Source organism: Mastigoproctus giganteus, chromosome 10 (assembly GCF_048544385.1).
Source record: "Mastigoproctus giganteus isolate SK-2022 chromosome 10, ASM4854438v1, whole genome shotgun sequence".
NCBI lineage: Eukaryota > Metazoa > Arthropoda > Arachnida > Uropygi > Thelyphonidae > Mastigoproctus > Mastigoproctus giganteus.
In genome coordinates, this window is record NC_143584.1 from 40,722,659 (window position 1) to 40,737,583 (window position 14,925).

Sequence of the window (14,925 nt, forward strand, 5' to 3'; positions counted from 1 at the left end):
ATCCTCCTACAAGACCTAAACATCTATGAAGCTTTGACAGATCTGTCTATCAAAGTCTTGGGACGCCTGGCGTCAAATATTAACAAACTAGTCTATGCGTGGCTTAAATCAGGGAAAATTTTTGCTTTGACTTTATGGCTTCTACAATCCACGGGCTGCCAACTGCCTCAGCTTTATGACCTACCTAAGATTCATAAGCCAGGCAATCCCCTCCGGCCCATTGTGTCCTGTTGCAATGCACCTACATATAAGTTATCTATCTAAGTATATTGCATGACTCCTTACACCTCTTGTGGGAAATACTGCCCACACTGTCACTAACAGCAGTGAGTTCATTCAACTTATTAAAGAGCTCTCGATCTCTGACAGCGAGATTATGGCATCATTCAATGTAGTGTCCCTGTTTACATCGATTACAGCCCAACAGGCCATAAACTGCACCAAGAGGCTTCTGGAGAATGACTCAAATCTCCCAAGCAGAACATCACTATCCACAGAGGACATCTGTACTGCTCTCAACCTATGCTTATCAGGCAGCATCTTTACCTTCGGGGGATTCCTTATACAAGCAGGTGCATGGTACTGCCACGGGAACTCCTGTTAGCTCCATTGTGGCCAACATCGCCATGTAGGAATTGGAAGAACAGATATTCCTGAACCCTCCTCTGCCTATTACAACATGGTGCAGATACGTCGATGACATCTTCACCGTATTCCCACGCGGTTCTGAAGCAACATTACTGGAGTACCTCAATTTGTTGTCAGTGTTCATCCAGTTCACTTTAGAGTTAGAAGTGGATGGGTTCCTTCCATTCTTAGATGTCCTCGTAAAACATGTGGGCCCATACCTGGAAACCTCAGTATACGGTAAACCAATGTGGTGTGGACAGGTTACTAACTACAGATTGGGCCATTCCCCCTAGTCATCTCAACGGCATCACCCACACTCTATTCTCCTGCTTGGAGCCAATCCAACTCAGATGAAGCTAGGCACACCGACATTTCCAGAGTGAGAATGGACCTGGCCAATTGTGGCTATCCAACACACATATTAGACAAGTGCTTATTGCAAGCGCAAGAGCTCACGATCCACCCGAGACCATCATCGACGCATGACAATATGCCTACTGCCTACATTCCCTACTATCTGGGCATGTCGGGCCAGATTTCAAAAATCCTCTGGGAATACCACATAAAATGTGTGCAACTACCTGGTAGGAACTCCGGTTTCTAATATGAAGACTCCAGTTGCCCAGCTTTTGAGCAGCGGCGTGGTATAGCGCGTAACTTGCAAAGATTGTGGCAGCTGCTACATAGGAGAGAGCTCGAGATGCCTTCAAGACCACTTTGCAGAGCACGATAGGTCAGTTTGCCTTGGTTGAGACTGACCAATCCTCAGTCGTGGAACACTACTGGATCACGATTGACCCACCATGACCTTAACCCCAAGCACGATTACGAAGTGATTGACCAATCCCGACACTTTTGTCACTGCCTCTGGTTAGAATCGCTTAATATTTTCGTGCAGTTCAAGAACTATGAATCACTGCAAGGGCACGAGGCTACACCCTATCTTGGAGGCAGCCATCTTGAAACTGGATAAATGCTGGCAGCAAATCCACACACACGTCCTCGCAGCAACAGTGAGCAGCAATCTAGTAGTTGATTGTTAATCACGTATCACTGCATACACAACTCTGTATCTGTTAAATTTTGTCTCTAACAACTTTATCCTGTTCGAATTTGCTGATGAATGATGGCCCATTTAACCCTGAAGGCTTCATGTCATTTATTATTAAAACTTTTCTGGTTATACAGAATTCATCTATCCTTGTCTAACCTCCTTTGTGACTTGATTACAGACTAATTTATATCTACCATAGACTTCTGTATCACCATAATTTAAATTCCTCCCATGCACTTTTCTTCTCTTCCATATCTCTCAATAGTTCATCTAGCATCCATTTAAGTTTAAGCCTTGAACATTATTTCTTTGTTGGTATAAGCCCAGTAGCTTCCTTGATTACTTCCCTGAATACTTAACATTTAAAATTTACTGTTAGTAACATCATCAGTTGATGCCACTGCAGAGAATTTAAAAACTGGCTGAGACCACTAGTCACCCTTGCAAAAGCTAAAGCCTCTCCCATTTCCCGACAGTAGTTATGTCTTTAATTAAATTCCACATTAGCATTAGCATTAGTATTAGTAGAGGCATATGATGCAAGAAAGCAAGCTTATTCAGCATCAGCCAAAAAAAAACAAAAAAACAAAACACACCACTCCCATTTCACCCCTCCGTTTGCTCGAAATACCTGTCCAGTTGAGCCTTAAATTTGTTTAGACTATCAACTTCAACAACAAGTGATGGAAGTCGGTTCCACCAACCAACCACCCGCTGCCCAAAGGCAAATTTCCGCACATCTATCCGACATCCGTCCTTCCTCAATTTGAATTTATGCCCTCTGAGCTGATTATTCTGAGCAAGATGAAGAATCCCATTGGCATTGAACATGCTCAAACTATTCAAAGCTTTATACACCTCTATCAGATCACCTCGCCGGTGCCTAGTCTCCAGACTCTGTAATTTGCAAAACTTAAGCCTTTCTTCGTAAGAGCAACCCTTTGTTCCATTCACTAATCTTGTTGCCTTTCTCTGTACCCGTTCCAGCAGCTCTACATCCTTCTTGAAATGAGGCCTCCAGACCTGTATACAGTACTCAAGATGTGGCCTAACCATTGCCTTATACAAGGGAATAATCACCTCCTTATCCCTGCTAGAAAAATTCCTGTATATCATTGACAAGACACCATGAGCTACTCTTGCAGCTCGTCTGCACTGCTCAGAGAACTTCATATCTGCCTGCACAATTACCCCCAGGTCCTTTTCATTCTCCACCACTGTCAGTGTAGTACTGCAGAGTTGATACGTTGCTCTGGGGTTACTGTTTCCCATATGTATTACTTTACATTTGTCAATGTTAAACTTCATTTGCCACATCTCAGCCCATCTGGTCAACCTTTCCAGATCCTGTTTCAGTAGCAGCATAGCGTCAGTGGTGTTCTTAACAACCCTGCCAATCTTTGTATCATCTGCAAACTTGGACATTAAACTTGATATCCCATCATCAATATCATTCATAAACACCGAAAACAACAACGGACCCAACACAGAACCCTGAGGAACTCCACTAATAACATTAGTCCACTTTGAACAGTGTCCATTGATTACCACTCTCTGTCTTCTGCCACTCAACCATCCCCTTATCCATAGCAGCAATTCGCCTCCAATGCCACACTGCTCCAATTTGTGCAGCAGTCTTCCATGTGCAAAAGTATCAAAAGCCTTTCTAAGATCCAAATATATAATATCAAAGTTAATCCCTGCATCCAGTTCTTTTGTGACTACGTCATAGTTTCCAATCAAATTGGTCAGGCAAGACCTGCCCTTAACAGAACCATGCTGCGTCTGAGCTATAACTGAATTCTTGTCTAGATGATCCTGCAGTGCTTCTTTAACCAGTGCCTCCATTAATTTTCCTGGAACAGAAGTTAATCTCAGAGGTCTATAATTACTTGTGTCAGCCTTTGATCCTCCTTTGTGAATTGGGGTCACATTTGCACATTTCCAGTCCATGGGTATCTCCCCTGAGTCCAAAGAAGCTCTCATAATTATGGCTAGGGGTTTGCTTACTTCCTTTGCTGCCTCCTTTAATATAACTGGATAGATCCCATCCACCCCAGGTGCCTTTTTTATGTTTATCCTCAACAATCTCTCCTCCACTTTCCTCTCAGTTATTACAAAATCATCCAGCTCACTGCCAATGTTTACTTTACCTACATCATTCTCCTTCCTGAATAACTCCTCATGCGTGAATGTAGATGCAAAATACTCATTTAGATTGTTAGCCACCTGAGCAGGATCCTCAACTGTTGAACCATCAATATCCAGTGGACCAATCTGATTCATCCCTTTCCTTCTTGAGTTTAAATAGGTAAAGAACTCTTTTCTGTTTTTCTTTGCATCCTTTGCCAAGGATTTTTCATAGTCTGCCTTTGCTGCCTAATCTCCTTTGTGACTTGGTTACAGACCAACTTATATCTATCATAGGCTTCCATGTCACCCATTAATTTGTATGTATCCCATGCATTTTTCTTCTCTGCCACATGTCTCATTAGTTCATCTGACAACCATTTAGGCCTAAACCTTGAACAATATTTCTTAGTTGGTATGTAAAGCCTGGTAGCCTCCAAGATTAGTTCCTTGAATACTTCCCATTTTGAGTTTGCTGTTGGTAACATCATCAGTTGGTCCCACTGTATAGAATTTAAATACTGTCTCAGACCATCATAGTCGCCTTTACGAAAACAAAAACCCTTCCCTTTACCTCTGATGGTAGTTACCTCCTTGAGTAAATCCCACTTCAACACACTGTGATCACTGCCACCTAGTGGTTCATTTATCTGCAGATTCTTAATGCATGAAGAATCACTACTGATAATCAGATCAAGAGTATTGCTCCCTCTTGTTGCGTCACGAACATGCTGATGTAGAAAACAATCATCCAATAAATCCCCAAAAGCCTTGCTAGTGTGCGAGTGACCAACCCACAAATTCCGGTCAATATCTGGGAAATTAAAATCCTCCATTATAAGACTCTCTGATTTACTGGCCCACTCTATTTCCCTGTACAATATCTTATTATACTCATCAGAGTCATTAGGCCTATAGCACACTCCTACTCTCAATTTTGATTTCCCTATGCTTATGTCACACCAAACTGACTCGACACTGCCCTGTCCATCGATGTCGACTGGCTTCACTTCCTTGGACTTTATGTGTTTCTTAATTAATAGCATAACCCCTCCTGTCCTGTCTATCCTTTCTATACACATTGTATTCCCCAAATTCCAGTTCCGCATTCCTTATATCTGTGTGACACCACGTCTCTGATATCCCAACAATATCTGCCTTTGATGTTTTGAGCAATACCTCAAATTCATCAAATTTATTTACCAAACTCCTAGCATTGGTGTACAGGCAAGTATACATGCACCTGTTTCTATTCTTGGCTGCCCTAACACAACCCATGTGTTTACTTGTACCGCAATGACTCCCAGCAGTCTCTGAAATATCCTGCATCATGTTTTTCAGGCTTCTGCTCATTCTAATAGAAGCAGTGCAAGAATCACTTCCACCTCTGCCAGTGGCTACTGTTAATCTATTAGTCCTTGTATCCCCCCCCCAACTAGCAGTTTTCCGACCCACCTAACTCTGCCTCGACAGCATCAGCAAAAATTCTTGCACCCTTTCTATTTAAGTGTATCCCATCCCTGTAGAAGCAATCTCTTCTGTTAACAAGTACCGTCCAGGCTGAAAAAAATTCTACCCCTTGAGCCTTGCACAATCCCTCCAGGGCCAAATTGATCGACAAGGCTCTCATCATATACTCCCTCGTATCGTGTGTGGGCAGAATTGCAGACACTTTCAAATTCAACTCTAATTCACGGCTTTTTTTCAACCGTGACCTGTACTTGCTAAGTAATTCCGCCGGTCTCCTACTCTTAATATCATTAGTGCCAACGTGTACAACTATATCACCTTTTGTGCCCTTAAAAGATGATATCTGCTCTACAACGTCATCAACCTTTGCCCCTGGCAGACATACCCTGGTCCTATTCCACCTATCCTTTTTGCCAAGCATGTTCCCCACTTCCCTTTCAATAGAGTCACCAACAACTACTAGTTCCTGTGGGACCAGCGCATTCTGCCTAGGGGGCTGCCTCTGTGTTGCCTGATGACCAAGAGCAAGCTCTGACATTGATGTGGGCGGCTGAGAGCTTGATGGGCCCCTCAATTTATTTCCTTCGAGGGCATCCACCCTGTCCTTCAAGCTCTCATAAAGGCCCATAACAACACTGAGTTGTCCCCTGATTTCCTTGCACTCCTTACATCGTGCACACACAAAGACATCCCCCTTGGCAGTATCATGTCCCGTACCCGACTGCTCCGCAAACATAAAGAAACAGTGCATTTTAAAAGACTGTGATTCAGAGGGCAACTGCCCCCCTCAGTTCTCCCCTGAACCACAGCACTCCCATTAGCTTGAGCCTTTTGCTTTATTATTACGCTATTAAACTACTGCATAGAATTTAAACTGTTTGAGTCCACTGATTTACCTTTATGAAAGAAACAGCTCTTTCCGTTACCTTTGATAGTAGTTTTATCTTTAAGCCTGTAAATAATAAATTGTACATCACTACTTTGTGATCAGTGCCATCTAGTGGTTCTTTTTTCTTCAGATTTTTGCTGCAAAAAGGGTCACTGTTTATTATCAGATAAGGCATATTGATTTTTCTTGTTACATTTGTAACATGCTGATTTAGGAAACAATCATCCAATAAATGCATAAAAGTCTTTCGACAGTATGATTCACGAATTCACAAGGTCTACTTTGTATCTGAAAAGTTCCGTATTATAAAGGATTTCGATTTACTGGCCCACTCTTTATGTATTAAGAGTAGGAGACTGGCAGAATTACTTAACAAGTAAAGGTCACTGTTGAAAAAAACCATGAATTAGGGTTGAATTTGAAAGTGTCTGCAATTCTTCCCAGACACGATAGGAGGGAGTATATGATGAGAGCCTTGTCGATCAATTCGGCCCTGGAAAGTTTGTGCAAGGCTCAAGGGGTAGAATTTTTTTCAGCCTGGTCTGTACTTGTTAACAGGAGAGACTGCTTCTACAGGGATGGGATACACTTAAATAGAAAGGGTGCAAGAATATTTGCTGATGGTATTGAGGCAATGTTAGGTGGGTTGGAAAAAATAGCTTGGGGGGATACAAAGACTAATAGATTAACAGTAGCCACTGGCAAAGGTGAAAGTCATTCTTGCACTGCTTCTATTGGAATGAGCAGTAGTCTGGAAAACAAGATGCAGGATATTTCAGAGACTGCTGGGAGTCATTGCGGTAAAAGTAAACACATGGGTTATGTTAGGGTACCTATGAATAGGAACAGGTGCATGTATACTTGCGTGTATACCAATGCTAGGAGTTTGGTAAATAAATTTGTTGAATTTGAGGTATTGCTCAAAACATCAAAGGCAGATATTGTTGGGATATCTGAGACATGGTGTCACACAGATATAAGGAATGCATGCAGAACTGGAATTTGGGGAGTACAATGTGTACAGAAAGGATAGACAGGATATGAAGGGAGGAGGGGTTATGCTTATTAGTTAAGAAACACATAAAATCCAAGCAAGTGAAGCCAGTCGATATTGCTGGACTGTGCAGTGTCGAGTCAGTTTGGTGTGACATAAGCACTGGGAGATCAAAATTGAGAGTAGTAGTGTGTTATAGACCTAATGATTCTGGTGAGTATAATAAGAAACTGTATAGGGAAATATAGTGGGCCAGGAAATCAGAGAGAGAGAGAGTCTTATAATGGGGGATTTTAATTTCCCAGATATTGACTGGAATTTGTGGGTTGGTCACTCACACACTAGCAAAGCTTTTGTGGATTTATTGGATGATTGTTTTCTAAATCAGCATGTTCGGGAGGCAACTAGAGGGAGCAATACCCTTGATTTGATTATCCGTAGTGATTCTTCATGCATTAAGAATCTGCAGATACAGGAACCACTAAGTGGCAGTGATCACATTGTGCTGAAGTGGGATTTACTCAAAGAGGTAACTACCATCGGAGGTAAAGGGAAGGGTTTTTGCTTTCATAAAGGCGACTACGATGGTCTGAGACAGTATTTAAATTCTATACAGTGGGACCAACTGACGATGTTACCAACAACAAATTCAAAATGGGAAGCATTCAAAGAACTTATCATGGAAGCTACTAGGCTTTACTTACCAACTAAGAAATGTTGTTCAAGGTTTAGGCCTAAATGGATGTCAGATGAACTAATGAGACATATGGCAGAGAAGAAAAATGCATGGGATACATATAAATTAACACAGAAGCCTATGATAGATATAAGCTGGTCTGTAACCAAGTTACAAAGGAAGTTAGGCTGTCAAAGGCAGATTACAAGAAATCTTTGCAAAGGATGCAAAGAAAAACAGCAAAGAGTTCTTTATTTATGTAAACTCTAGAAGGAAGGAAGGGGATGAATCAGATTGGTCCACTTGATATCGATGGTTCAACTGTTGATTATCCTGCTCAGGTAGCTAACAAACTAAATGAATATTTTGCATCGACATTCACACATGAGGAGTTATTCAGGAAGGGGAATGCCAGAGGTGAAGTAAACTCTGGAAGTGAGCTAGATGATTTTGTAATAACTGAGAGGAAAGTGGAGGAGAAATTGTTGAGGATAAACATAAAAAAGGCACTCAGGATGGATGGGATTTATCCAGTTATATTAAAGGAGGCAGCAAAGGAAGTAAGCAAACCCTTAGCCATAATTATGAGAGCTTCTTTGGACTCAGGGGAGGCACCCATGGACTGGCAATGTGCAAATGTGACCCCAATTCACAAAGGAGAATCAAAGGCTGTCACAAGTAATTATAGACCTGTGAGTTTAACTTCTGTTCCTGGAAAATTAATGGAGGCACTGGTTAAAGAAGCACTGCAGGATCATCTAAACAAGACTTCAGTTATACCTCAGACACAGCATGGTTTTGTTAAGGGAAAGTCTTGCCTGACCAATTTGATTGGATACTATGATGCAGTCACAAAAGAACTGGATGCAGGGAATAACTTTGATATTATATATTTGGATCTTAGAAACGCTTTTGATACTGTTGCACATGTAAGACTGCTGCACAAATTGGAGCAGTGTGGCATTGGAGGCAAATTGCTGCTATGGATAAAGGGCGATGGTTGAGGGGGGGGAAGACAGAGAGTGGTAATCAATGGACACTGCTCATTGTTATTAGTGGACTAATGTTATTAGTGGAGTCCCTCAGGGTTCAGTGTTGCATCCATTATTGTTTTCTGTATTTATAAATGATATTGATGATGGTATATCAAACTTAATGTCCAAGTTTGCAGACGATACAAAGGTTGGCATTGTTGTTAAGGACACTACTGATGCTATGCTGCTGCATCAGGATCTGGAAAGGTTTTGCAGATTGACTGAGAGGTGGCAAATGAAGTTTAACATTGACAAATGTAAAGTACTATGTATGGGAAACAGCAACCCCAGGGCAACGTATCAACTCTGTGGTACTACACTGACAGTGGTAGAAAATGAAAAGGACCTGGGGTAATTGTGCAGGCAGATATGAAGTTCTCTGAGCAGTGCAGGCAGGCTGCAAGAGTAGCTCATGGGGTCTTGTCAATGATATACAGGAATTTTTCTATCAGGGATAAGGTGATTATTCCCTTGAAAAGGCAATGGTGAGGCAACACCTTGAGTACTGTATACAGGTCTGGAGGCCTCATTTCAAGAAAGATGTCGATCTGCTGGAACGAATGCAGAGAAGGGCAACAAGATTAGTGAATGGAACAAAGGGTTGCTCCTACGAAGAAAGGTTTAAGTTTTGCAAATTACTGTGTCTGGAGGTTAGGCACTGGCGAGATGATCTGATAGAGGTACATAAAGTCTTGAATGGTTTGAGCATGCTCAATGCCGATGGGATTCTTCCCCTTGCTCAGAATAATCACCTGAGAGACATAAATTCAGATTGAGGAAAGATAGATGTGCAGAAATTTGCCTTTAGCCAGCGGGTGGTCGTTTGGTGGAATAGACTTCCATCCCTTGTTGTGGAAGTTGATAGCCTAAATAAATTTAAGGCTCAGCTGGACAGGTATTTCGAACGAACGGAGGGGTGAAAAGAGAGTGTTTTTTTTTTTTTTTTTTTTTTGGATGCTGCTGCATTAGGCCTATAACACATTGCTAACCTCACAAAAGTGAGGTTAGCAATGTGTTATGTTCGAATAGAAGCGGTGCAAGAATAACTTTCTCCTCTGCCTGGAGCACTGTTAATCTGTTAGTCTGCGTAACCCCCGAAGCTATCAGCTTTCTGGCCAACCTAGCACTGGCTCACATTAGCAAATTTACTTCCACCTCTTCTATTTAAGTGTCTCATACCTCTGTAGAAACAGTTTCTCATGTCAACAAGCCTTATAGTAAGTTTTCTTTTTTCTGTGGTACCATCATCCTTACCTTTTCATGGAAATTGCAGAAATGTGTCAGTGTAGATCTCTTTTTGTCCTAAAAGTTTATTGTGGATCGGGAATTTATTTTGTTGGCAAAAGTCTGCTGTTATATCAAGTTTGAAGTTAATTCTTGGTTTACTGCTCTGTTTTAATGAGGTGCAAAGTAGAGTAGGCTCTAGTTATAAAATTTTATGCTGATTTGCTAACTCTTATATTAAAACCCATATATCATTATAATGCTCTTTTACCCACTTTCAGATTGAATTTTTGAATTGAATTCTTTTATAGATTGAATTTTTGGCATATTTAACAAAAATGTTTCACCTGATGTAATCGATAGCATGAGAATGAATAGGAAAAAAAAAAAAAAACATTAAAATATTTCCCATGCCGACTTCAGAAATTTTCTCCCATGCTAATTTAATTGCAGTCCAGTGACTTGTTACATAGTTCCAAGATCAACATTTGAAAAAATTATCAAGTTAAGGAACATGCAGTATTGCTTGTAATATTTGCATTGTATGCATTTATACAAAAAATCTAGTCATCACCCAGTACAGCGTCTGGGACATTCTATAATAATTAATGTAACACAGTTACATTTTGGAAGAGTTAATAATGGCAGATAAGAATGAAAAAGCAACAATGTTTGGACAAAGTATGAAGCCTACAGAGGTAAGAAAAAAATTGAGTTTGGAAATTAAATTAGACGTTTTGAAGCGAATCGATTCTGGTCAAGGACAAGTGGCTGTGTGCAATAATTTAGGACTGTCAGATTCAACTGTAAGAACAATTATAAAAAATGAAGAATTAATTTGAGCAGCCGGAAAGAAAGCTGTTTCAGTGCAAGCAACTAAATTGACTAGGGCCAGCCTGGCCCTAGTCAATTTAAACTATTATGATTGAAATGGAGAGACTTAATATACTGCAGATTATTTTTGTTATTTGGTACTCTGAATAACCAATTTTTCGGATTTCTGCATTGGATATTCAGAGTACCAAACAACAAAAATAGGGTTATTTTTGTTGTTTGGTACTCTGAATATCCAATGCAGAAATCCATTAAGTTCAATTATTATTAAAGAAAAAGCGATTAGCCTGTATGAAGATCTGAAGGAAGCTCTTCTCAAAAAAAAAATGTGGAACCATTTAATGCTAGTATAAGGGCTGGTAGGTGCCTCCGTAGCCAGGTGGGAAGGAGCAGCAGTGCGTAGCACACGCTTCTTGATTAGACCAGGGTTCGAGACCGTCACCACCAAATACGGAGGATGCGGAAAGGTCAGGGAATGACCACCGCATATTCCCGGAGCAATATGGCCTTAGTTGCTAATGCTCCTAAATAACAAACAAACTTAACTTAACATAAGGGCTGGTTCAATAGATTTAAAAAGTGCTATAACCTACACAACATAGCAATCCAGAGAGAAGCTGCAAGTGCAGATCAAGGAGCCAAAACTTTCAAAAAAAGAACTTGTTAAAATTATTGAAGAAGGGTGTTATTCTGCTCAACAAGTTTTTAACATAGGTGAAACAGGATTTTTTGGAAACAAATGCCTTAAAGAAATTTCATATCAAAAGAAGAAAAAAACATGCCAGGCTTCAAAGCAGCAAAAGATTATAATTACAGCAAAAGATTGGTGGACTTTTTTGTTGGGTGAAAAACACTGCAAGGGATTTTAAATTAAAACTCCCTCTTAGTTTTTAATTCGGAAAATCCAAGGGCTCTTAATGGTCACTAAATCAAACCAACCAGTAATTTGGAAGGATAATATAAAAGCTTGGGTTACCAGGGTTATTTTTGTTGTTTGGTACTCTGAATTCTTCTGTCCCACAGTGGGACGATATTGTGCAAAAAATATCCTTGATTACAAAACAATTCTGATCATGAAATCGTGCCATGACATCCAAGCAAAGTGAGCTTAGAAGACTTGAAATCATATAAAAATTTTTTACATGCCTCCAAACACTATATATCTCTGATCGAACTAATGGACCAAGATATTATTGCCACATTTCAAGCTTACTACATATGGAACACCTTTTCTCACGCTATTAAAACCATCAACACTGGTGAAAATGTACTGAGCCTAAAGGAATTTTGGAAGTCCTACAAAATTGAAACTGCCATCTACAACATTTCAATTACCTGGGATGAAGTGACTCAGAAAACCACGAATGGACTGTGGAGGAAGGTTTGGAAGGATTGCATAAAGGTTTCCCAAGAACCTGATGATTCGGTTGAGAACGTTAAAGTGCAAATTGAGCTCAGAAGAAGCAGGATTGGATGAAATTGATGATGACGATGCATAAGGGATGATTGACAACAACAGGGATGGCCCCTCTAATGAAGAACTCATGGAAATGACAAAAGAACAAGAGCGTGCAATTGAGGAAGAAGCTGATCAAGATCGTACAGATGAAGAACTGATGAAGTCGCTGACTGCAAAAGGACTTAGTGAAGATTTTGAACACTTTAAAAAAATGTGTGATTATTTCTGGTAGAACGACCCTGACATGGAATGGTTCCAAGGTAATAAGAAATTTAAAGAAAGAAATGAATCCCTTCATGATTTTACACAACAAGATCTTACTCTTGTTGTAGAAAATCATGTAGGGACAAAGCACAACCCAAAACAACACATTTTTCAGTCCAAAGATATGAAAACTCGACAGCCCAGGGCCATGAGAAAATAAATTCATGATTTTAATTGGCATTTTAAGTTTAACTTTGGTACATAATGTAGTTACCACATAATTATATACGTATGTAATATAGAATGTTTTATATGTGCAAATTTTTGAATATTAAATATTTTGACCAACATTTGTGTGTCTTTTCACTACGATTTATTATTGATTTGGAAATATCTTATGACATAGACTCGCAAACATAGACTGCTACTCGCAAATACGTACATTACCTTATGGGAATGTGGGGCTCGCTTAGCGTGGATTCACTTAGCGCTCTGTTTTTTGAGAACGAATTATCAACGTTAAGCTGGAGTCGCCTTAGAAAGATTTCACTTTTTGTTTATTTTTCATTAAGAGATTTTCAGATATACTATTACATCCTCTACTTTGGGCAGTTGAATTAAATATCTTTTTAATTCACATCCATTCTGCTAAACTAAAATTCTTGAATGAAATACTGATCACCTTTTCAGTGTTATTGTTACTTTTACTGCATGCACAGAGATATGGAATACCTATGTACTTCTTGATTCACATAGAAATTGTTTTTAAATTTAGTTTACGTATTTTTGATGCAGTAAATAATAAAAAAATTTTGTTCTAGATGAGTGGAGAAGAAAATACTGAGGATGATAGTTCAGACTCAGAACCTGAAGAACAAGGTAGTATATATTTAGAGGGATAAATTACTAGATTACAATCATAAATTTTTCATAAAGTAGTAATAATTAATATTCAGATTGATATGCAGTATGAATAACACTAAACCAGTTTAATTGCCATTAGTCAATTTTATTGTGTAGAAAGTTTTGCAGTTTATTTAAGTAAGTACCACTTGCACACAGTACAGCTTCTTGACAGTTGGCAGTGTATGTTTCTAGATTTTATGTTCAACTCTTAATTCAAGAAAGAATTAAAGCTGGAAAGAATGAACAGCGTACAGTGGATAAAAATCAAGTGACCTTTAAGTCTGATTTCTGTGTCAGGGAAAATTATGAAGCCTTTAAGTTAAAGCAGTAATATAAGCTTTGTATAAGAATGGAACCACTTGGTAATCACAGGATTTATAAAGGAGAAATCATTCTTGAACAGTCTGATTAGCTACTGTCAGTTGCCACAAAGAATGAAAAGAGTAATTTTTCACACCCCTAAGAGTGAAGCTCTTAATACGGCCTAAATCATTTGTTTTATTGGAGGACGTGTGATTAGAGGTAAGTTGCTGCTATAGATAAAGTGATGGCTAATTGGTATCTAGGTGGGTGGAGAGACTAGATAAAAGTGACCACTTTGCTTCATGGACTTGTATTGATGCTTTTTTCCTGAGCAGTGGTTCTCTTTGCTGTTTCTGATATTTGTTAATGACATATGTAGTTACTTCAAGTTTAATATATGTTTGCTGGTGATGGTGGTGGTGGTCAGTTTAAAAACATTAATCAGCTAATGTTACTTTAACTTGAGCAGTTTCTAGCTAAAACTATTCAAATGGGCTTAAAAATGTAATTGAGGTTTAGCATCTTTAAATGCAATGTACTGTTTTTTAGTTAGCAGTAATTCCAGGATAATATACCATTTTTGTGGCACAAAACTTAATCTAAATAATGAAGATCTGGGGGTAATGCGCAGTCTGACATAAAGTTTCCTGAGCAGTGCAAACATGCAGACTCCTAGGACAGCTCATAGAGGGAACAGTCTATTAATATTTTTAATAGACTGGAATTTTGTGAGCAGAGACCTCTTGACATGGGCACCTGTACGTGGTGAGGGGACATCCCAGTGACAATTCCAGGCTTCCATCACTGGGATCAAACCCCCACAGCCTAGGTTTCAGGCTAACACCATAGGAATCTGGTGTATTTGCCATGTGCTGTGACCCATAGAAATTAGGAGAGGGGATCTTGGTGGTTGAGGGGACCAGTTTCAACACACAGTTTTGCCCCTGCTTTGACAAGATGGGTGATCCTGGACAGCCTAGCCACGATCAATCAGCTAGTGGGTTTACATGCAGTTGTCAGCCTTATTGATGCCATGCTCCTATCCTCATGGTTTGAGGGACAGAATTCAGGCTGTTGTGGGTATGGTGTCTTGGGTAGTCTTGGCATCCCACTCCCGA

The 14,925-nt window shown here is 39.8% G+C and overlaps 1 protein-coding gene across 3 annotated transcripts in view; it reads left to right on the forward strand.

Moving 5' to 3' along the window:
• Positions 1-14,925, forward strand: part of LOC150078996 (kinesin-like protein KIF21A) — a 755,520-nt gene that overhangs the window by 238,928 nt on the left and 501,667 nt on the right. For all 3 annotated transcript variants that reach the window (XM_090383539.1, XM_090383541.1, XM_090383540.1), the window contains one exon: positions 13,420-13,477. In XM_090383539.1, coding sequence (XP_090239665.1) covers positions 13,420-13,477 — 58 coding nt within the window. The remainder of the gene's footprint in view (positions 1-13,419; positions 13,478-14,925) is intronic.